The 23,160-nt window shown below is 38.9% G+C and overlaps 1 protein-coding gene across 2 annotated transcripts in view; it reads left to right on the forward strand.

Moving 5' to 3' along the window:
* LOC135320228 (uncharacterized) overlaps positions 1-23,160 on the forward strand; it is a 71,944-nt gene that overhangs the window by 22,746 nt on the left and 26,038 nt on the right. Inside the window, exons 2-3 of one of the 2 annotated variants that reach the window (XM_064483088.1) lie at positions 5,557-5,701; positions 13,997-14,091. In XM_064483088.1, coding sequence (XP_064339158.1) covers positions 5,557-5,701; positions 13,997-14,091 — 240 coding nt within the window. Of the gene's footprint in view, positions 1-5,556; positions 5,702-13,996; positions 14,092-23,160 lie in introns of those variants that run through there. The other variant, XM_064483089.1, reaches the window with a different exon arrangement.

Below are 23,160 nucleotides of genomic sequence, written 5' to 3' on the forward strand. Positions count from 1 at the left end.
AAAATAAAGAGCCACTCCAACAGTATATGGACTATCAGTATAAATATGGGTAGTTTTGCCCTTGGCTAAACTACGAGCCCATGTAAGAGCATATCAATTCAGCCTATTGGGCCAAAGTAGCCATAGGAAAACATCCTACTTCAACAACATCAAAAGGAGTTATAATAGCACACCCATTGTCACCTTTTAAGTAAGAATCATCAGTGAAACATTAAAAGTCAATGTTATCCAATGGGATTTCCTGTAGAGACTCTCAAAGATTCAGAAGGTGGTTAATCAGAGTTAAACTATCCTGAGGGACTTCATGGGTGACAGAGAAGACTATTTGGGCTAAGGTTATTACAAGGTAAAATAATTATGTGAGGAGCAGTTAACAAAAGAACTTCATAGGAGGTGAGGTGGCTGACTGAGGAATTTGAGTGTGATGAGAATTCAGGAGAGCTTCTACTGCATGAGATACAAAAATGGTTAAAGGGGACCCCACAATGATTTTCTTGGAGGGTTTTCTCCAAGCCATAAGGTCTAACCACTGGCTACAATATCTTATGGGTCAATGGTGCTCCCCCTGTGTTTGGATGAATACCCCAAGGGCATTCTCTTCCTTTCCATGTGCAAAAAGGAAAAGGGGAATCTGAGAACTGGGATGCCCAGTGGCAGTTGGGTTTATCAAACACTCCTTTAAGGCCTTGAAGACTATGTCATTTGACTCCTCCCATAATGGTAGGGGTTTTTACTGTTGAATAAAACATATAGAGGCTTCCATAAGAGAGAAATTTGGAATCCAACTTGAACAATAACCAACAAACTAGAGAAAACCTCATAGTTGGTGCTTAGTTTTGGGTTTTGGGAAACTTAGGACACCATGAAGTCTATCAGGATCTAGGTGTAGCTAGCCCTTGTCCTGATACCAGATGCCCTAAATTGAACTTGGGTTTGGGCAAACTCCAGTTTTTCTTTATCAGCCTTGTGTCCCTTTAGTGATAAAAGCTTTGCAAGTAGATGCTGTCTTCCTGTGAGGAGACCTGAGAAGTAGAGCAAAGAAGCCAATTATTCACACATTGCAACAAATGAGAACCCCTAGGGAACTTTATATCTTCCAGATCAGCCTTCAGGATTTGGGAGAAACAAGGACTCTCAGAAATCCCTGAGGCATTACTGTCCAGGTGAATTGTTTTTCATTCCCAGTGAAGGCAAAAGGCATTGACTAGCTTCATCACCTGGATTGCTAAAGAATTCACTGCATAAATCAATTACAGTAAATAAGTAGCTTCCAATGGGAATGGATGTTAGTAACCTGTGAGGATTAGGAACAACAGGGTGTCAGGGAATTGCGATGTTGTTTGCTGGACAGACCTCCACCCTCAGCCCTTAAGTTTCCTCTCCAGTAAAATGGGATTGTTCCAGAAACTAGTACAAGGGATAATGAGGCCCTGAGCCTTGTAATCTTCCACTATGGGCTTTATGCCTTGAAGGGCCTCTTTACTTAGAGATTATTGTTTAATTTTGGGAAGAGGTTTTGAGGGCGCTATTTGAATCTTGATGGGTAGTGAACTGTGAATTTTGCCAACTTCATTTAAATAATTTGCCTGTAAGGAAAGTAGTAGCTGATTCAAAAGGGTCAAATGATCACTGTTTCCAGAATCAGCTCTAGTACAGTCAGAAACAGCAAACAAAAGATGTCAAAGTGTCACTTACTTCACCTGATTGGTTACTTTGACGAGTACTGTCAAATTCTAGAATCATTTTCCCCTTTATGGAGAAAGAAATTCTGACACTATACTTCTCTAAGAACTTTCAGCCTAATAAATGGGTAGAGGCAGAGAACTAAGGAGAAAAGGGTGTGTATCTCTCAAAGGACCTAAACAAAAGGGAATAGGTTCAGAGACAGGAACTGCTTGAGATTCATTAGAGATCTCCACTATTTGAACAATTTTAGTGCTCCTAGGAAGAGGCTGTTTTATAGTAGTGGGGTTGAACACTGAGAGTGTGGCTCCAGTGTCAGTTAGGACTGGAAGAGATTCATCCCCAATCTGGAGACATGTTCCTCAAGGCAATTACAAGGCCTCCCTCTTAATGGGAATGGGAGGAGCCCCTTTGGTTCCTTGGGGCACCATCACTGAAAATTGGGAAGATGCTGGAGAGGCTAGTTAGAAAGATGAAAGCACCTGAAGTGCTTAAATTTGTCACAATCTCTTTGCCACTGCCCTGGTTCTTTGCAATAATGGCAGGAACTAGGAGGGTTTTTAGGTTTTGTTTAGGAGCATTCCTTTGCTACAGTTGAAGTTTAAGAATTTTGGCAGCCTTCCTTAGAGGTGACTCATCTAGAGTGCAAGAGAGCTGGTTTGACAGATTAACTACATCTGAAGTGGACATAGTTTCCCATTTCACCCTGGTCCTTTTTACTAGAAGGGAAGGGTCCCAGTTTATAAACAGAAAGTTAAACTTTGCCTGGGTGAAATCAATATCTGAAAGAAGACCAGAGTTTTCTTTCAAAACAGTGTGAAGTGGATTGGAATAGTCATGAACAGGTTCCTCAGACTTTTGTGTGAAAGCCTGAATTTTGTTTGAATCAACAGGCTTTAGAAAAGCTCTAAGAATTGCCAAGTAAATTTGCCTAGTGATTGATGGAGCCTGATCATATGAGTTAGAGGGCTGACCTCCCAGTTGTAATTGTAGAGATATTTCAGGATTTTCCTAGTTAGTGGTTGTCATCCAATGCCAAGCTAGCCTTCACTAACAAACATATAAACTATCTGATTTAAATCAGAGAAACCAGGTTGATACATTGAATGACTATATTTAATTTTCCAGCAAGTTTGTGAGACTCTTCGGTTACCCTGGGAAAATCTCTGACTATGAATTGAAGTTCAGCTTTAGTCCCAGCAATATAAGAAATTAAATGTTTGGCTCCTGGATCCTCATAAGGATTAATCTTAAAGGGTCAGGTTCTGACAAGTTCAGAGTAAAAGGGTGTGGGGAGAGTTTTACAGAAAACAGAAGTTTGGTGAGGGAATTAGTAAGAGGGGCAGAATTGAGGGTTAGAGGAGATTTTGGCTGTGTAGAAGGAAAGGAGGGGGTTGGTGTCAGGTATGGAGTCTGGCCATGAGGAGTGGAGAGAGAGACAGAGACAAGATGGCATCAAAAGCCAAGCTTGAGTCAAAGAAGCCAAGGAAGAAAATCCTGAGATTTTGGGAGCCATTTTATTGTTCTTCGTTTGCCTCAGTTAATCTAAAAATATTATTTTCCAGGGATGAAATTATAGATTCCTGATAATGTTAGGAAATCTCAAAATACAAATGGAAATAAGCATTCCACTCAGTTCTGGAAAGTTTTGAGCTACTGTAGTCCAATTCAGTTGTGAGGAAATTATGCTTGGAGATTTCATAAGTTTTCCATAATAGTCACTAATATTCTAAATTGCCTTTGGTCAGGTTGGTACATTTAGTTAAAAATGCACATGAGAAAGGAGCATCGTTTTTAAACATAAAATTGCTGGAGTCCCTGTAGGGGAAGGTGCCCTCAAAATACTTAGATTACTTGGGTCCCATTTCTCAGAGGTTTTTCTCTAGAGTAAAGGACAATTTTCAAATAGCTCAATTGGCTTACAGCACTAACAGCTCAATACAGTTTGCAAGTGTGAATATCAGTCAATTCTAAGGAAACAGCCTGGCCCTAAAGGAGTGAGGCCAAAAGCTTTTTCAGCTAGTTTCTGGATAACAGCTCCTATTCCAAAGGAACAGGCTGAGGGCTGAGAAACAGTCACAGTTTTGGAGAAGCAGCCCCTGTTTCTGAAGAAATTTGGCTGAAGACATTTTTAGCCAGCTTCTGTTGAAACAGTCTGAACTTAAAATCAGACCAAAGTGTCAAACAAATACTCAAATACAGAACCAGGATGTACTGGAAAGATGAAACCTTATAATAGATCGTGAATAAAGCCTGGAGAGCTTCAAAAACAAAGAGGGCATGAGCTTGGATCCAGGAAAAACACATACCTTTAAACTCTAGGGTTGGTGAGAAAAAGCAGTAAGCAAAATGGGCTCAATAGTGGGTACCACACCTGTTTGCTCACTAACTTCAATGCTGTCACAGGGAGGGAGTCTTCTCTGGTCCTTGCATGGGCCACTGAAATGTCATCCTGAAATGAAAATACTGCCAGATGTTCCTTCAGCAAAGATGGGTTTATATTCAGGATCAGCAGAAAATTGCAATTTAGAATCTGTAATCATGGCGAGCCAAGTCCAAACCCCTGCACAACAAGGGAAGGACTATACTTTAGTAGATGTGAAAAGAGCATTGGGAGGGCTCTAGTAAATGAAGAGTCCATGGCTTCTCATTGACTAAGTACTTGCTTGGAAAGAAAAGGTGTCTTTCTTCCTTTTGGGCTCTGCTATCATCACAGGTCCTAAAAGCAACCTCTTTTAGTGTCTGGTCTCTATTTCATTGATATTCATGTTTATTAGTGTTTCATACCTGTGCCATCCAAACTATTAACTTCTCCCCACACTTAATCCTCTAGGGATGAATAATACAGTTGAAAGCATCCTGTACTATGTCATAGTGTCTTAGGAGTATTGAGGAGGAACCTGAAGAATGTAGGCCCAGGAACTATTTTTATCTTTTTTACAAAGGCATCATGGCAAGTTTATAGTCAGATAAACCTACCATTTGCTAGTTGTGTGACTTTGAGTAACTCATTTGTCCTTTCTGACCTTGGTTTCCTTGCTGCAAAATGGGCTACTATCTACCTTAGGGAGTAGTTGTGAAAATTGAATGACATAATATGCATAAATATACTTAGAAGGGTACCTGGTGCATAACAGATGGTCCATAGATAATTCACAGAAGTTAGTTACTTTCGTCTTTTACCACTTGGAGGTCAGGATTTTGGAAAAGAAAGAAAGATTTGGGATGAAAACAGCTGACTATGTTGAAATCAAAGGAGAAGATTTGGACTTGGTCTTAGCTAAGATGTGCTTCTGGCAATAGAAAGTCTCTCTCTCTCTCTCTCTCTCTCTCTCTCTCTCTCTCTCTCTCTCTCTCACTCTCATTTTCATTCTTTCACACATACACATACTTTTTCTTAGTATTTTGTTATGTGCTTTATGTACATTATTTCACTTCTTCATGCTGGTAACTTTACAAAGTAGGTATTATCACTATCCTTTTTATGCAGATGAGGAAATGGAGACTCAGAAAGATGAATTCATTCACCCCTGGTGTCACATTGAGTAAACGTTAAAGTCTATAGCAAATTCAGTATCCTCAGTTCCCCCATCCCAACGCTAACTAAACATACATAAAACGCCCAAAAAAGGAGAAACATATGCTATTTTCTTTAAATCAGTTGCTTGATTTTCATATTCTCCACTGCCTGGTGTCTTTTAGGCTCTTGGTAGTTGGATCTTTGCTTGCATTTATTGATGATACATGGTAACCCTGTCTGGATTTGGGTGCTGGACCAGATGATATTTTAAATTGGAATTTCTGCTGTTTAAGCCAAGTGGTGGCCCATTGCCCATCCCCACTGAATATCTAATTCTTACTAATTTTTTGCAGACTTTCTCTCCCCCAGCTGAACCATCACCAAGGACTCCACCCCTCAAAATCCTCCTGGAAAAATGTCACTCTCTGCCCATCTCACAGAGCTTTCCCAGAGAGCTAGATCAAGTGGGCTGGAGGAGACCTAGGAAGCTTTTCACAGGTATGCCTTTTTTGCCCTGGTTTCTGAGGCAGGACATGCTTGGCAGGCCTCATGCATTCACAAATTGTGTGATAATTTACCTTCCTTCCCCCTTAATCCCTCCTCTTAGCTCCCCAGTACTCTCTTCCTCATTGGTATCTGAAAATTCACTGTTAGCAATGCCTTGGTATAGACATGCTCTTTCAAAATGCAAATATCCTTATTTGGGGGGGCTTTAATCTCAAAACACTCAAATATTCCATCTTCTCAAAGCCTCATTTTTCCCAGACCCTCTGTTCCTAATACTTTTCAGGTCTCATAAACTCCCCCCACCCTTTTCATAGTGCTCTTATATACACCCTCCAGGCCTCAAAGGGACCAGTCCCATAATTCCCACCTCCCAGGGGATCATTCTAGCCCTATCTCTCTGGCATCTTGCTTAACTTACTCTCTGTGGGTCCCAGGTCCTAACCCCTTCACTGGCTACTGACCATGCAAAGCCCCTGAAGGCTCAAGGCAGCTTCATTTATCCCACTCAAATCCCAGAGGCTTCCCCCAGTCAACAATTCAGTTACCTCCCAGAGCTTCAGGGTACATCCTTTATAACTCTGCTCACTGGCCTGCCTGACAGACTCTTGTGACTTACAAGTAAAATTCCATTTTCTGCCACAACAGGGGAATTCCATGCTTTCTTGCCCATGGGCCTTAAACCACACTCTAACAGCCCCTTAACAGGCCCCACCCTCAGTTGTTTTCACAGCAACATAATTTGCATGAATACTAAGGACACACAAGACCTCACAGTATTCCTTTCCAAAGTTTTCTATGGTGTCTACAAGCTCTGGGAAACCTGATCCCACTTCCCCATGACCTAAAGCTTCCCTCAACCCCAAAGGCTCTATAGCTGCTCTGAACCTGCCACTTCTCCTCTTCTTTTCTTTTATTCTCCTTACTCCATTTGTGGAGGACATGTGGGGGATGCTTTAACTTGGAGTTTATTTCCAACCCTGCAATTCCTTGGCAGAATTTCAGGAAGGTAGGAGCCAAAGAAATTTCAGGCTTAAGATTTTTGTATCATAATTTCCCTCAGAAATCCCCAGAAGCCAGGGAGGTTGTAAAAGGAAAGAATGAATATTCTGAAGGGAGATAATCCTTCACTGTCAAAGCTAGGAGGGTTCTTAGAGGTTCTTCCATCCTCTTGTTTTATGAATGGGAAAAATAGTCTCAGACAGGGGAAGGGTCAAGGTCATAAGTCATTTCATAACAGAGTTATGACTGACAGCTTAAATCTCCTGACTTTTCACCATGTCACAGTGTGATTTTACTCCAGTTATAGAGCAACATTGTGATGTTGGAATGTCAAGCCTTAGTTCCATTCAAGCTCACCAGTACTAGAATTGCCAGCCACCTCCTTCCCCATGAGAAGACAGGCAGTGGTGGGCATAAGCCAAGTCATCAAGGCAGGAACAGATGCCTGCCATATTTTCTAAGTCCTCTGCCTGAGGTTAAGGCACTCTCACACAATCCCTTAGGTCAGTTCAGGGGGTCTAAAGCAGGGGGTCTGGTCACAGCTGTTTCCTTCCTCCCTCCCTCTTAGAAAATGAGCCCAACCCCATAGAAATTTAGAGGCTTTTTAGCAGCTGCTACCACTGCACTGCCAAGTGCATCAGAGTACCCAACTCCCCCACCTTCCTGAAAACCCCTCAGAGGAAAGCCTAGCAAAGCCATGGTTAATAGCTACCTTGGGGACTGCTCTGGGTTTATTTATAGGCCATGGATGGGAAAATGTACCCCTGAGTTTGGCACAGGTCCTGCCATCACCTTAGCAGCCACTCACCTCAAGGATATAAGTGGCTTCCACAATGCAGCTCTGCTTCTCAAGGTCCCAAAGAGACACATGGGTTAAAAATATCCCTAGGAAGGAGGATGACATCAGGATCCCATTTGGGAAGCCATTTGTCACTCAGCTTCTCTTATATTCCTGACCCTGCTGGCAATGGTATCCAAGGATCCCATTCCCATTAAGTGCCTGTTTTACTTCCATATTGCTTGGGGCCTGAAGGACCTCAGTTTGTTTTCTAGTACTCAATCTCTGCATTTCCATCTTCATCTATGAACATTCCTACCAGCTCCTCCCTCTCAGCTTCTAATCAGGAGGTTCCAAAAGTCAACTATAGCGGAGAGAGGATCAGTTTGCAGTTGGACAGACTCAGGTTCAAATTTCTTTTCCACCACCTTGGGCAAATTGCATAACCTCTCTGGGCCTCAGTTTCACCATCTGAGGAATGAGATACCGGATAACAACTGACTCACAGGATCATTGTGAGGATTGAGTGAAACAGAATCTCTGAATGTCCCTGCCATAGTTTCTGGCCTATATGGTGCTCAGTGATGGCAGATTCCTTCTCCTCATTGCCCTCTACCAATTGTATACGCCCAAGGACATCCACACATGTACACACATGTACACCACATGGAGCCCAACCTGAATCTGCCCTAGTATATGAGCTACTTCCTCTCATTACTCATCTATTTATTGACTCACTTACACAACAAACATTTATTGAACAAAATTGGAAAGTCAGTGGAGTTTGCCTTTTGATGGCCTGCTGTGCTGGGAAGAGCAAAAGTTTTCCAGACATACCTGGATTTGAATCTCGGCTCTGTCACTTACTAACTGTGTGATCTGGTACACTTTACTACTTTGAGACTTAGTTTTATCTGTAATATTAGGGTAATAATTTGAACCATGCAAGCAATGCTGTAAGGCTCAAAGGAAATAAACATAAAAGTGTTATTTAAATTCTAAGGTGCTATACAACTAGATTGGAATGATAGTAGTGGCAATAACAATAAATAGGAGTTATGCCTATCTAGGCCCTTTACACAGTTGATAGTCCATAAATATCTGTTGATGGCAATATTAGAATCCAAGATTTACTTTCTAAATGAAGTAAGTTCTTCTATGTGAAAGAACCAGGATCCCAGAAGTAGACCCCATATTGGCATACCCTTACACATATCACACCCCATATTTGCTGATCTGTGCTCAAACTACTTGGAGCTTGGCTGACTCAGAGGCCTGTTTTGGCAGTGACATTCAGATCATTTGCCACTGAGGCCCTATTCCTCCCAAAAGGGGTGGCTCTGGATTGGTTGGTTAAGAGTGTTGTAGGGTACAGCAAGAAGAATCTAACATCACTCAGTTGAATGGCCATGGGGCAGTTGGAAGAAATCCTAAGCAAGAAACTCATTCTGAGCAGATAAGAATAAACTAATGTATCATTACTCATTATTTGAGTATTTCTGTGGTGATGGTATCTCATTTAGCTATGCTTAATAACTGATAGTTTCAGCTGTACAGCATAGTGATTCAGTATTTTTGCAGATTATATTCCATTATAGTTTATTACAAAACAATGGGCATAATTCCCTATGCTCTACAGTATATCCTTGTTGCTTATCTATTTTATATATATAATAGTTTGTATCTGCTAATCTCATACCCCTAATTTGTCCCTCTACCTTGCTGTTTCCCCTTTGGCAATTACAAATTTGTTTTCAGTTTGTGAGTCTCTTTCTGTTTTGCACACACATTCATTTGTATTACTTTTTAGATTCCACATATAAGTATATCACACAGTGCTTGTCTTTCTCTGTCTCACTTATTTGACTAAGCATAATATTTTCTAGGTCCATCCATGTTGCTGCAAATAACAATATTTCATTTTTATGGCTGACTAATATTCCATTATGTACATATCTATCTATCTATCTATCTATCTATCTATCTATCTATCTATCTATCTATCATCTATCTATCTATCTAAATATACAACCCACATATTCTTAATCTAATCACCTGTTGATGGGCACTTGGGTTGCTTCCATGTCTTGGTTGTTGTAAATAGTGCTGCTATGAACATCAGGGTGCATGTATCTTCTCAAGTTAGTGTTTTTGTTTTTGCAGATATATATCCAGAGAGGAACTGCTGGATCATATGGTGGTTATATTTTTAGTTTTTAGAGGAACCTCCATACTGTTTTCCATAGTAGCTGGACCAATTTGCATTCTCACCAACAGTTTACAAGGGTTCCCTCTTCTCCATATCCTCTCTAACATTTGTTATTTGTGGACTTTTTGATGATAGCCTTTCTGACAGGTGTGACATGATAGCTCATTGTTTTGATTTGCATTTCTCTAATAATTAGCAATGTTGAACAACATTTCATGTGCCTGTGAACCATCTGTATATCTTCATTGGAGAAACATCTATTCAGATCTCTGCCCATTTTTTATTTTTGTTTTGTTACTAAGTTATATGAGCTGTCTATATGTTTTGGATATTAACCCCTTGTAAGTCACATCATATGCAAATGTTTTCTCCCATTCTGTAGGCTGTCTTTTCTTTTTTTATGGTTTCCTTTGCCATACAAAAACTTGAAAGTTTAGTTAGGTCCAATTTGTTTATTGTTGCATGCATGCATGCATGCATGTATGTATGTATGTATGTATGTATGTATGTATTTATTTATTTATTTATTTATTTATTTATTTTGCTTAGGAGACTGATCCAAAAAAGTATTGCTAAAATTTATCTCAAAGAGTATTCCAACTATGTTCTCTTCTAGGCATTTTATATTTCCAGGTCTTACATTTAAGACTTTAAATCATTTTGAGTTTATTTTTGTATAAGGTAAGAGGGAATGCTCTAATCTCATTGTTTTACATGCAACTGTCCAGTTTTCCCAACACCACTTGTTGAAGAGACTATCTTTTCTCCATTGTATATTCTTGCCTCCTTGGTTGTAGATTGACTGACCATAGGTGCATAGGTTTCTTTATGGGCTTTCTATTCTCTTCCATTGATCTATGTGTCTGTTTTTGTGCCAGTATCAAGGTGTTTTGTTTAGTGTAGCTTTGTAATAAAGCCTAAAGCCTGGGAAGTTTATACTTCCAGCTTTGTTCTTTTTTCTCAAGATTGCTTGGGAAATTTGGGTCTTTTGTTGTTCCGTATGAATTTTAGGATAACTTGTTGCAGTTTTGTGAAAAAATGTCATGGGTGTTTTGATAGGAATTGCAATAAATCTGTAGATTGTTTTGGGTGGCGTGGCCATTTAAACATTAGTTCTTTCAGTCCAAGAGCATGTGATATCTTTCTATTTCTTTGTATCATCTCCAATTTCCTTCATTAATGTTTTATAATTTTCAGAGTATAGGTCTTTCACCTCCTTGGTTAAGTTTATTCCTCAGTATTATTTATGTGATTTTAAATCGATTTTTTTTACTTTCTTTTCCTGATAGTTCAGTTTTAGTGTATAGAAAGAAAGAAGATTTCTGTATATTAATCTTGTATCTTGCAACCTTCATTTGGTTTTTGCATGAAGAGTTTAGAGTTCTCTATATAAAGTATTGTGTCACCTGCAAATAATGACAGTTTTACCTCTTCCCTTCCAATCTGGATATGTTTCATTTCTTTTTCTTGTCTGATTACTGTGGCTAACACTCCCAATACTATGTTAAATAGAAGTGGTAAGAGTGGGCATCCTTGTCTTTTTCCTGAATTTAGTGAGAAGGCTTTCAGGTTTTCACCACTGAGTGTTATGTTAGCTGTGGTTTGTCATAAATGCCTTTTATTACATTGAGATATGTTCCTTCTATAAATGCTTTGATGAGATTTTTTTATCGTGAATAGATGTTGAATTTCATCAAATACTTTTTCTGAATCTGTTGAGATGATTATGTGATTTTTGTCCTTCCTTTTGTTAATGTGCTGTATCTCATTGATTGATTTGTGAATGTTGAACCATCCTGTGATGCCGGAGTAATTCAAACTTGATCATGGTATGTGATTCTTCTTATATATTTTTGGATTCTGTTTGCTAATATTTTGTTGAGGATTTTTGTTTCTATATTCATTAAAGATATTGGCCTGAGATTTTCTCTTTTTGTAGTGTTTTTGTCTGGTTTTGGTATCAGATTAATGCTGGCCTATGAGAATAACTTTGGGTGTGTCCCATCTTCTTCAATTTTTGGAACAGTTTGAGAATTATAGGTATTATTTCTTCTTTATATGTTTGGTGGAATTCCCCTGTGAAATCACCCAGTCCTGGACTTTTGTTTGCTAGAGTTTTTTTTAATTAAAAATTCAATTTGACTTCTGGTGATTGGTCTGTTCAAATCATCTGTTTCCTGTTGACTCTATCTTTTTAGGCTGTATGTTTCTAGAAATTTGTCCATTTCTTCTAGATTGTTCAATTGTTGGTATGTAACTTCATACTATTCTCTTATGATTTTTGTATATCTCTGGTATCAGTTATTATATGTTTTCTTTCATTTCTAGTTTGTATATTGGGGTCATATTTCTTCTTGGTGAACCTGGCTAAAGATTTATCAGTTCTATCTATCTTTTCAAAAAAAAAACAGTTCTTGGTTTCACTGATCTTTTCTATTGTCTTTTAATCTTTATTTTATTTATTTCCTTTATGACTTTTATTATTTCTTTCCTTTTACTAACCTTTGTTTTTCTTTTCTAATTATTTTAGGTAGTAAGTTAGGTTGTTTACTTATAAAATATTTTTCTTGTTTCATGAGGTAGACCTATATCACTATGATCTTCCCTCCTAGAACTGCTTTTGCTACATCTCATAGATTTTGGGAAGTTATGTTTCCATTTTCATTTGTCTTGAGTTACTTTTTTCATTTCCTTTTTGATTTCATCACCAGCTCACTGAGTTTTTACTGGCATTTTTTTTTTTTGTCTCAATGTGTTTGTTGTTTTCTTGTCTTTCTTTCTATAGTTGATTTCTAGTTTCATGCCATTGTGGTTGGAAAAAATGCTTGATATACTTTCTATCCTCTTAAATTTGTTGAGGTTTGTTTTGTGACCTATTATGTGATTTTTATCTTCTATATACACTTGAAAAGCACATGTATTCTGACGTTTGCAATGTATGTAATGTCCTGTAGACATTAATTCAAACTGTTCTATTGTGTCATTTAAGACCATTGTTGCCTTAATGATATTCTGTCTGGATGATCTGTCATTTGATGTCAGTGGGGAGTTAAAGTCTCCTACTAATGTTCTATTATTTTCATTTTCTCCCTTTATGTCTGTTAGTATGTATATAATTAGGGTGTGTATATGTTAACAAGTGTAATATACTCTTCGTATGTTGATCCTTTTATTATTATGTAATGTACTTCTTTGTCTTTTGTTGTAGTCTTCGTTTTAAAGACTATTTTGTCTGATTATTTCTACCCTTGCCTTCTTGTCATTTCCATTTGCATGAAATATCCTTCTCCGTCCCTTCACTTTGTTTTGTGTCTTTAGCCCTGAATTGAGTCTCTTATAGGCAGCATACTGAAGGGTCTTGTCTTTTAATCCAGTCATCTACCTTATGACTTTTGACATTTAGTCCATTGACATTTAAAGTGATTATTGATAGTTAGGTACTTATTGACTTTTTTAAATTTTTTCCCATTGTTTTTGTAGTTCTTCTCTGTTTATTTCTTCTTTTTGTTTCTCTTGTTTGATGACTTTCCCTTGTCTTATTCTTAGGTTTCTTTCTTTTTCATTTTTTATGTATTTATTGTAGGTTTTTGATTTGTGGTCACTGTGGGGTTTATCTATGTTGACTGATAATTATATCTACTTGATTTAAACTGATTGTTGCTGGGTTTCTGTGTGTGCCTGTGTGTAGTCTGTTCTAATCTTTCCCTTTTTTAGAGTCTCAGTATCCTCATTTCTGAAATGGAGTTAGTGTTCTCTGTCTATTCTGAGAACACAAATTTCACTTACTAATTGGGTCTGATTGGACATGTTCTTGGTTTCTCCTCCTGCTCCCAGGTTTTGGACATATTCACTGATCATATTTCTTCTTAACAGGTGGGTTATAGAAAGGAATGAAAATGTAGAACTGGGGAAGTGTTGGGAGGGTCAAGAAATTTGAACTATCATTCAAAATGTTTTGACAATATTCCCATACTTTAATTAACCAAGCTTTCCATGCCATCTAAGACTTTAAGTACTTCATAGATGTCCAGACCTGGAATTCTTTCTTGCAGTTTCTAATGAGGTCCTGAGGTTCCTCCTCTCTCAAGATATTCTCTGAGCAGCGTAAGAAGGTCCAGGGTACTTCAGATACTGGCTTTGGATTTCAGCTCCCTTTCTTCCCACCACTGGCCTCATCTGAATATTCCTTCCCATTTCCCCATCCATCTGACTCCTAGTGGTTCTAGGTTGACCAGCAGCCAGGCCTCTGTAAAGGGAGCTGAGGTCTAGAGTCAACATAAAGGGTATTCTCTTACCACAGGTAACTTGGACCAGGGCTCCAAGACACTAGAAACCTGCAAGAACATTGGTGGATACTTGAAGGCCCAGAGACAAGGAAACAAGCACATTAATGAAGTAAGACCTTTTTCTTAGTCCTTTGGGACTTGCTGGGCCTCTGGGACCATTTATTTCCTCTAAGATTTCTTTTTTACTAGACATATTGCAAGTGCTAGAGCTTCCAGTATGTGGAATGGAAGCAATTTTAAAAATGGGTTTTTGAGCTATTTTATGGCTACAAAAAATTGGGAGTATTAACCTTTTTTTCCCTGAGGTTAATTTTTCTATGAGATAAGTCAAAGACTTTTTATGGCTTCCACACAGCCTGCCAATGTCTTTGGCTGCCTTTCTTGTGGCAGATGGGAGGATGCACTGTGAGATTTTAAACCATGGGTAATCTGATTTGCTTTTATTGTATCCTTTGGGTTCATGATCATCTTTAGTGCTAACTGGTGGCATATTTATATGCATTCCCTTGGAGAAAATATTTCATAAGTGCAGATATAAATGTGAGTAGGCTTCTTGAACTCTATCTTTATATCCATGTCAGTTGAGTATTTATGTTGAGTATAGTAAATGTAGTTTTCTTGCTATATCCCTGTGCATGTGCATGCCTGTCCATGTATGTCTATATATATGGATCTTTGTACACCTACATTCTTCTTAAAGTGCTTCCTTCCTGAATTTATGGGTGTCCCTAAGTGTATTTCAATGTATCTTTTTTAATTCTCTCTCTCTCTCTCTCTCTCTCTCTCTCTCTCTCTCTCTATATATATATATATATATATATATATATATATATATATATATATATATATATCTTTTTGTCTGAGTGTATCTTTGGGTGTTTTGACATCTAGTACTTTTTTGTACGTGTTTGGATCTATGGATCTGTTCATTTACATCTTCTTGTTTGAGGTGTATATAGATACCTGCTTTATAATGTGTCTGTGTGCCTGCATGAGTCAATCTATGTGGGAGCAAGTATGTTTGGATACATAAGGCTACAGCTCTGTGGTTAAAGCCTGGTGAGCAAATACAGTTAAGAATGCAACCCCCAGAGATATCTGGCCTAGTGGCTTAGCTTTCACTATCACTATCCTCCAACTTGAATATTTTTGCTCAGAAATAAACTTCTAGTCACAGTAGTTCAGGCCTGTTTCATGACAACCTCCACCTAAAAACTCTTGGTCAAGGAGATGTGCTGTGATGTTGAGGGGTTTTTATTTTGTTTTGTTTTGTTTTGTTTTAGTTTGGGAATTGAAAAGTGAGGCCCAGAGGGAAAGTTCTATGGCACTGGACTTGCTTTCTTCTGTTTGCTGCCTCTGCTCAGTTGCCTTCTTGCCAACCTTCCATCACTTGATTTCCTTGATCCAGACTCAGGCTGGTCCATTTCTCTTAATACAAAGGGCATCAACAGACAGGTCTGAACACTATTTTCATTTCAGCCAGGTGTCCATGTTGGTCCTCTTTTTACTAAGAGAAAAAATGATCAGAATCCTTCTAATCAGTAATTTGTGTATGCTCAAAGACAGCAACTAGTCATTTGTGATAAGACCTTTTCTGTGGGGAAGCCAGACTTTGTAAGGCCCCAAGAGGTGAAATCCAGGGAGGTGGTCCCAACAGGATAAAATATCCAGGATCAATGGTTTAGGGGAGTGATAAGGGTCACCAAGGAAATCTTGGGGGACTTTATGTCATTCACAGGATTGAAATGCTTAAACACTTCTTGAAGACTTGCTCAGCCTTTGGTCTTTATAGTAATTATGATAGTAATGATAGTAATAAAAATGGCTTAGATCCCTGTGATATTTTACTAATTGCTTTCAAATCCAGTATTTCATTTGACATCATAGCAAACCTGTCAATAAATATCATCCCCATTTTGTATATGAAAATGCTGAAGCTCAAAGTAGGGACATGACTTATGCAAAGTAACCCTACTAGTAAATGGTAGAACCAGGACCCAAACCTTCTGTATGAGTGCAAATCAAAATGCAGGACCTAGATCTCTGCTCTTTCACATCCTTGAAGAATCCAGAATTGAGAGAAAAACACTTTTTCAAGGGAGCAATCTAAGTTAAAAAGAAGAGTCTCGTGGTAGCCTACAATATTCAAGACTTCTTAGAGGGAATGGAATTTGAGCTGGACTCTGAAGGATGGGAAGGGATTAAATAGGCAGATCAGAGGGAGGTGGTCTAGTCAGATGGTAGGTGCTATGGCCAGGAGAGAACCACTCTCCCTGTCCCAGGGGAATACTTAATTCAGGCTGGTCTCCTATTAACCATGCCAGGAGTTAAAGGGAGCCTTATCTCCCTTTATCTTTATGCATATCTTATAGCTAAGAGAGAAACTTTAACATATAATACCATTTAATACTTGGGAAGACTGGGTTATCTCTATTTTTCAGATGAGAAAATGAAACTGAGAGAAAAGACTTTCCCAAGGTCAAAAAGCAAGTTGATATTAGAGTCAGGGTAAACCTAGTTGTGGCTCCAAGCCCAGTGACCTGATATCTATTTCATATTCCCACTTGGGGAAGGTGGCAGCATATCTGCAGTAGATCTTAAAGCAAATGGATCAGCAATATTCTGCCCCCATAACCCCCACCATCTGCTGCTTCCTCTAGGTCCCCAACTTGGCTGGTCTTGGCCTTGGAAGATTGAGCATCAGCTGATGATCTCTGACAAGAGAGCATGCTATGACAGTGGCCCAACCCCACCAAATCAGGAAGCTCTGGTGGGGTCACAACCAGTACCCAGGTCATCAGCACTCTGAGGGAAAAATTTTGGCTCCCCCTCAGTGGTTTCCTTTCTCTTCTACAACTTACTTGTGTCACCTCTCAAAAAGCCAACCAACTTTATTCCCAAAGTTAAATTTAGCCAGTCTCTTCTTCTCAAGGCTAGACTGAACAAACACTTTCAAAAGGAAATTTATTAATCAACTGGTAAGGAGAAATTGCTTTAAAGGAGTTGGGGATGGTGGGTTTTGAGTTTCAGGATTCAGTATATTTCCCTTGACTCTGGGTTCTAGGTGAGGTCTTCTCTGGATCTGATTAAATTTTTCTATATAGAGTAGAGATTCTGATCACAATAATATAAGTGTTGAACTTTTTAAAATGCAACCACATCCATTATCTCTTTTGAGCCCTGTACCCTGGAAAGGTAAGGCAGGTATTGTTGTCCCTTAAAAGAGGCAGAGAATGAGTCCCAGAAAAGTTAAGCAATTTGTTTAAGATCACCTATCTGGCAGAACTAGTGTTGGAACCTAAGTGTCTTGATTATCAGGTCTATGTTATTTTTACATATCTAACTGGATTACCTTCATGGTCTTGGATTTTAAATCTCTTTTCTTTCTGAGAATCCAGACCATTTTGATTCAGGTCTATTAACATATAATATACATATATAAAAGTCACCAATTTTAAGCTTACAATTTGATGCATTTTGACAAATGTGTATAGTCATGTGATCACCAACACAATCATGCTATAGAATGTTTTCATCACCCCAGAAAGTTTCCTCATGACCCTTTCTAGTCAGTGCTATCCCCCTACTTCCCTGGCAGCCACTGATCTGCTTTGTATCTCTTTAATTTTGCTAGAATTTTTAAACTGGTAATAATTAATTTGTCTTCAAAAAGTTCTGAGAACAGTAATAATCCCTGTTCTAAATCTTGCAAATTTACAGTGAATTGAAATGATTTTCTCTAAGTCATCTAATAAGTTTGTTTATTCACTTATTCATTCATTTAGAAGACAGGCTATGTTCAAGAAACTGAACTGGGTGCTAGTATACAGAATTTAAAAAGACAACTATGCTCTCAAGGAGTTCACAATCTAATCAGGAGAGAATCCCACAAACCAATGAGGAAATCAAAATAATGTAATACAGCCTAAGAAAAGGAATGGAACCTAAGACTGTAGAAGTGTTTACTTTGGTTTGAATAAGTCAGAGAAACAGATTGGATCCTGAATCCCAGAGGAAGTATTCTTTGAAAAATGTTCAAGTGTTCTAAAAATTGTGTGTGGGGGGTGAGGGGTGAGAGGGATAAGGTTGTATATCTTTTTCCAGAGAAAGAGCACAAGTGTAAAGCAACCTGTATTGTCTCACCATTTTTATTCAGCTTTATTAGTGTATAATATACATATAATAAAACTCAATACAATAATAAAACTCAATCAGCACACCAGGCTTCGGGAACTATGAGATGGATGGATGAGATGGTAAACATCTTGGCAAAAGTTCAAAAGAGTTTCAAAAAGCAGCAGTCCTAGTAGGCTTGATGATAACTCTGACATAAAGTTGGAAAGTTTTAGGGAGTGCCAGAGTGATAATTATCATCTGAATCCCCGAGGTACTGGAGCTTTCAGAGTGTTCAGATTGAAGAAAATTTTGGTATTGAGAGTAGCTTTCATTTCCTTTCTCTGAAGTCTAAATATGTTATCTCAGGGACCTGGAAGATCTTGTGCCATTTGCACTTGATTAGGAGGGCAGGATCAGTAGATGCTGTTCTTCTCATCCCTACCCTTGGCTACATATTATGGGAGCTTCAGATTGTGGGAAACTCAGAGCTGGGAGTAATGCATATGCCATGAAATTTTTATACTTCCAGTATTGCTATAGCTCACTATAAACTTTAGAACTAGATGAACCTTTCTCTCACAGAAGCCAAAGCCTTCCTTGAAGAAGAAGCCTTCCTCACTCAACCACTTGGCATATGCATAGAAATTGGGCTCTAGAGTAAGACAGGTAAGGATTTCCATCTCCAGCTTGCCTGGGGTAGGGATCTGAGAAGTTTGTCTCCCCTCTAATACCACCCAATTCCATGATTCTCTGATACCAAATAGTGTCCTACAGTTCAATTGAATTCTGACACTAACTACATGGAATTAGTGTCAGAATACATAGGTTTAAGAGCTCAGTCCTACAAGAGTTTCCTCACTTTAGACAACAGTCTTAAGTATCAGATCCCCTGGCTACTCACACTTCTGTCTTAATTGACCACAAATTTGGGGGTTCACACTACCCCATAGCCCCCAAGTACCTGTAATTTGCTAGAACATCTCACAGAACTCAGGAAAATTGCTTTATTTACTTTTAATGGTTTGTTATAAAGGATACAGCTCAGGAACAGTCAAATGGAAGAGATATAAAGGGCATGGTATATAGAGAGGGGTGTAAAGCTTCCATACTCTCTCTAGGCACACTACCCTCCCAGCACCTCAATGTGTTAACCAACCTGGAAGCTCTCTGAACCCTGTTGTTTAGGGGAGGTTATGGAAGTTTCATTTTGTTGGCATGATTGATTAAATCATTGGCCTTTGGTGACTGAACTCAATCTTGGACACCTCCCCTCCTGGGAGGTCAGGAATTGGGGCTGAAAATTCTAGCTCTCTAATCACATGATTTGGTCTTTCTGGTGACTAGCCCCCATCCTGAAGCTACCTAGGGGCCTCCATCCACCAGTTATCTCATTAGCATATAAAAATACTCTTGTCATTCTGCAGTTTCCAAGGGTTTTAGGAGCTAATGTGCTAGGAACCAGGAACAAGGACCAAATATTTATCTTTCATTATACCACAGGACCCAAAGTTCCCTTCTGATGGCAAGCTATTGAAGAAGTTCCAAATGAGGAGTCAGGACTCCTGGGCTCTATCCATGGCCTTGGATAACTTGAGGGCATTTCTCTTTTCTTCTCCTCCCTAGGCCTTAGTTTCTTCCTCTGGACATAAGAAAGCTGAACTCAATGCCTTCAAAGGTCCTTTTAGCCTAACCAAGGGTATGTTGTAGTAGCCAGAGAGGACCCCATTGCTGTCCTCATAAAGCCAGACCTTACCATTTTCTGGATTGCCCAGGAAACAGGTGCTCTAAGTCCATAGAGAGCAGCACTGGGCAGAGCAAAGTGATCAAATGTTCTTTTTTTCCCCTTATGTTCCACTTATTCCCAGGGCTGGGACTAGGATGAGGTAAATGAGGCACTTGCTTTGGGCAAAAAATATAAGGGAGTGCCAAAAAACCTTAGTCATCAGGATAAATACTATTATAATGCAATATTTTTAAAAATTGAAATTAATGAGAAATCCACATTTAACAAAATACCAAAATTTTAGATAAAGACAGGATCAGCATTACTAATTTTTCCTTTTCCCTTGGGTTCCAATATGGTTTGGCATAGCACTGCTCAACTACATTTCATGTTTCCCCAGTAAACAAATATACCTCACTTAGGGATCCAAGATGGAGCTGAATTTCTGCTTTATGGCAATTGAGTTAAGGACTTGCTTTCTAAGAAGAGTGACTAGTATATAATAAGTACATAATGGTTAAGAGTATAGCCTCTGGAGGTAGACAGCCTGCTATCCTGTTAGGTCTTCCACTTATTGCCTTTGTGACCCCAGACAAATTACTTAACTGTTCTATGTCTTAGTTTCCTCCTCTATAAAATAGGAATAAGTATAGTACCTACAGCTTAGGGCTGCTCTAAATGTTAAATTAATACATGTGAATATCTAAACAAGAAATCTAGCAAATGATATGTGCCCAGTGAACATTTGGTCTTTAGGAAGAGTTTAATTTAGAACAACTAGAAGATTAGCAATGATACTGCATTAGATGACTGAAGACGATTGTTGTGTCATCTTTCCTATTGCTTTATAAAAGTTTCTGAAGAGATTTGAGTATAGTATTGATTAAGGCAAAGAGATGAAGTACATGACTTGTGAAAGTTGTTCTTATTTATTATGATGTTTGTGATAAAATAGTTTTTAAATTTGGGTTAAGAGCCACTATATTGTATTGATCTATTCAAGCTATCATGAAAATGTTGAACTATTTTTGATAAACTGTTTCCTACACTATGGTTTCATGGCCACTCTAGGCAGCATAGTCAATAGAACTTCCTTGAGATTGTGGAATAGTTCCATGCTCCACAACTCCTTAGAGAGTCTATAAAGATGCATGGGTCATTGCTCAAATGCAGAACTCTCTATAGCCAAAAACTAAGCCTAGGATTGATTAATTAGTCAATTAATTTATTCTAATCTGCTTTATAAGCATTACTTGAGTGCCTACTTTGTCCCAGGTCCTGTGCTGAGCCCTTGGAATATAGGGAAGATTCAGACACTGTCTCTACCCTCAAGGGGCTCCTACTCTAGTAGTAGTGAGAGACATGGTCTCTTCTAACTTAAAATCAGAGTCCCCTTCCCCATCTGTATTAGTGAGAGTTCTCTAAAGAAACAGAACCAATACATATGTGTATTTATGCACACATATAAATAGATTTATTATAAAGAATTAGTTTGTGTAATTGTGGAGGCTGGAAAGTTCAATCTGCAGAGTGGGCCAGTGGGCAGAAGACCCAGGGAGAGCCAATGTTCCATTTAAAAGGCCATCAAGGAGGAAGATCTGAAGTTCCAAGTAAACTCTGAAGACAGTCTGCTAGAGAATTCCCTTTCACTTGGGGCCTTCTATTCAGATCTTTAACTGTTTAAATGAGGCCCACCCATATTATGGAAGGAAATCTGCTTTACTGATTAAAATGTTAATCTAATCAAAACACCAAAAGAAACACAAACAAGTCTATTTATAATAAAATGAGAAGGAAATACTTGTGATAATTTTAGTCCTCATTTCTATAACTAGTCACATGTTCATAGCTGGCATTCATAACCACCTTCTTCTGCTATCCATTCATTATTCTTTTTGCTCTCATAAAGCATCTCAGCTGGTTTTAGTTCTTTACCTGATAGGGTGACCCAAACTTTCATTTCTGAAGGGTCTGGGCCTTTAGTAGTCCTACCTGGGTTGGGCTGATGTAGTTTTCTATTGCATTTAATCACAGGGCATGGTAATGGTAAGAGATACCCTAAGGGATCTCCTGTACTTACAGATATACCCTTTCTTACCTCCATTATGAAGCAACAGTCCAATTTCTCTTTAATAATCAAGATGAATCACCTCAGCCAGCACAGTAACTCCCTTCTTTGCCTATTGATTTAGAGGACCTAAATAGAAGTCCTATGTATGTACCATGAGCTCCCAGATGATGAGTTACAGAAGACTGGTAAGGGAGGGAGCAGAAGAGAATCATGTGAGATTTCATAGACAGGGCACTTTTAGCTGGACCTTGAAAGACCCTCTGGAAGCCCAGTACTGACTTAAACCAGAGAGACTGTGGAAGAATCTCCAAGGGATGATACAAGGCCATTGATTGAGCAATGACTATGTGCTCTGCCTTAGCCAAGGTACTTAAAGCCCAGGCTTAGTCAAACTGGGAAATATGAGAAGGTGGAAACTAACCTCTTCTCTCACCAGAACCCAGTGTCCTGCACTCTACCCTCTCTCCATCTCACTGTGTACTTTGGAGGATCATCATTGATCCTCCTTTCCCCACTGCTTTACACAAAATAATGGCCACACAAAAATGTCCTCATCCTCATCTCCAGAGCCTGGGAATATGTTGCCTTATATGGCAGAAGGGACTATGTAGATGTGATTAATTTATGGCTCTGGAGATGGAGGGGCTAATCTTGTATTGTCTGAGTTGGACCAACATAATCACAGGGGCCCTTACAAAGGAACAACGAAGTAGGAAAACAGAAAGAGATGTGATGATGGAAGCAAAGGGGTCAGAGTCAGAGAGAGAGACCGGAAGATGTTATTCTGCTGACATAGAAGATGGAGAAGAGGGCCTTGAGACAAGGAATGCAGATGGCTTTCAGAAGCTGAAAAAGGCAAGGGAAGAGATTCTCCCCTAAAGCCTCCAGAAAGAATACAGTCCTGTGTTCCAGAGGGCACAACACCTTGATTTTTGCTCAGTGAGATCCATTTTGGACTTCTGACCTCCAGAAATGTAAGGTGATAAATTTGTGTTGTGTTGTTTTAAGCCATGAAATTTGTGGTAACTTTTTACAGCAACAATAGGAAATGAATACACCCATCTCAGCATTTCCCTTTGAGTCCAAACCTTCCTTAGAATGTGAGGAAAGGTTCAAGGCCCTGAAGTTTGGTTTTCAGGTTCTAGCCAACAGGCAGGAAGAGAGGCTATTTTGGAACTCTGAGACAGACAAGCCATTATTATATGTGCAAGATATCTTAGCTGTCATGCACTATTGTTGTTAATTGGTGGGCCCAGTGTGTCACATTT

Source organism: Camelus dromedarius, chromosome X (assembly GCF_036321535.1).
Source record: "Camelus dromedarius isolate mCamDro1 chromosome X, mCamDro1.pat, whole genome shotgun sequence".
NCBI classification, from domain to species: domain Eukaryota; kingdom Metazoa; phylum Chordata; class Mammalia; order Artiodactyla; family Camelidae; genus Camelus; species Camelus dromedarius.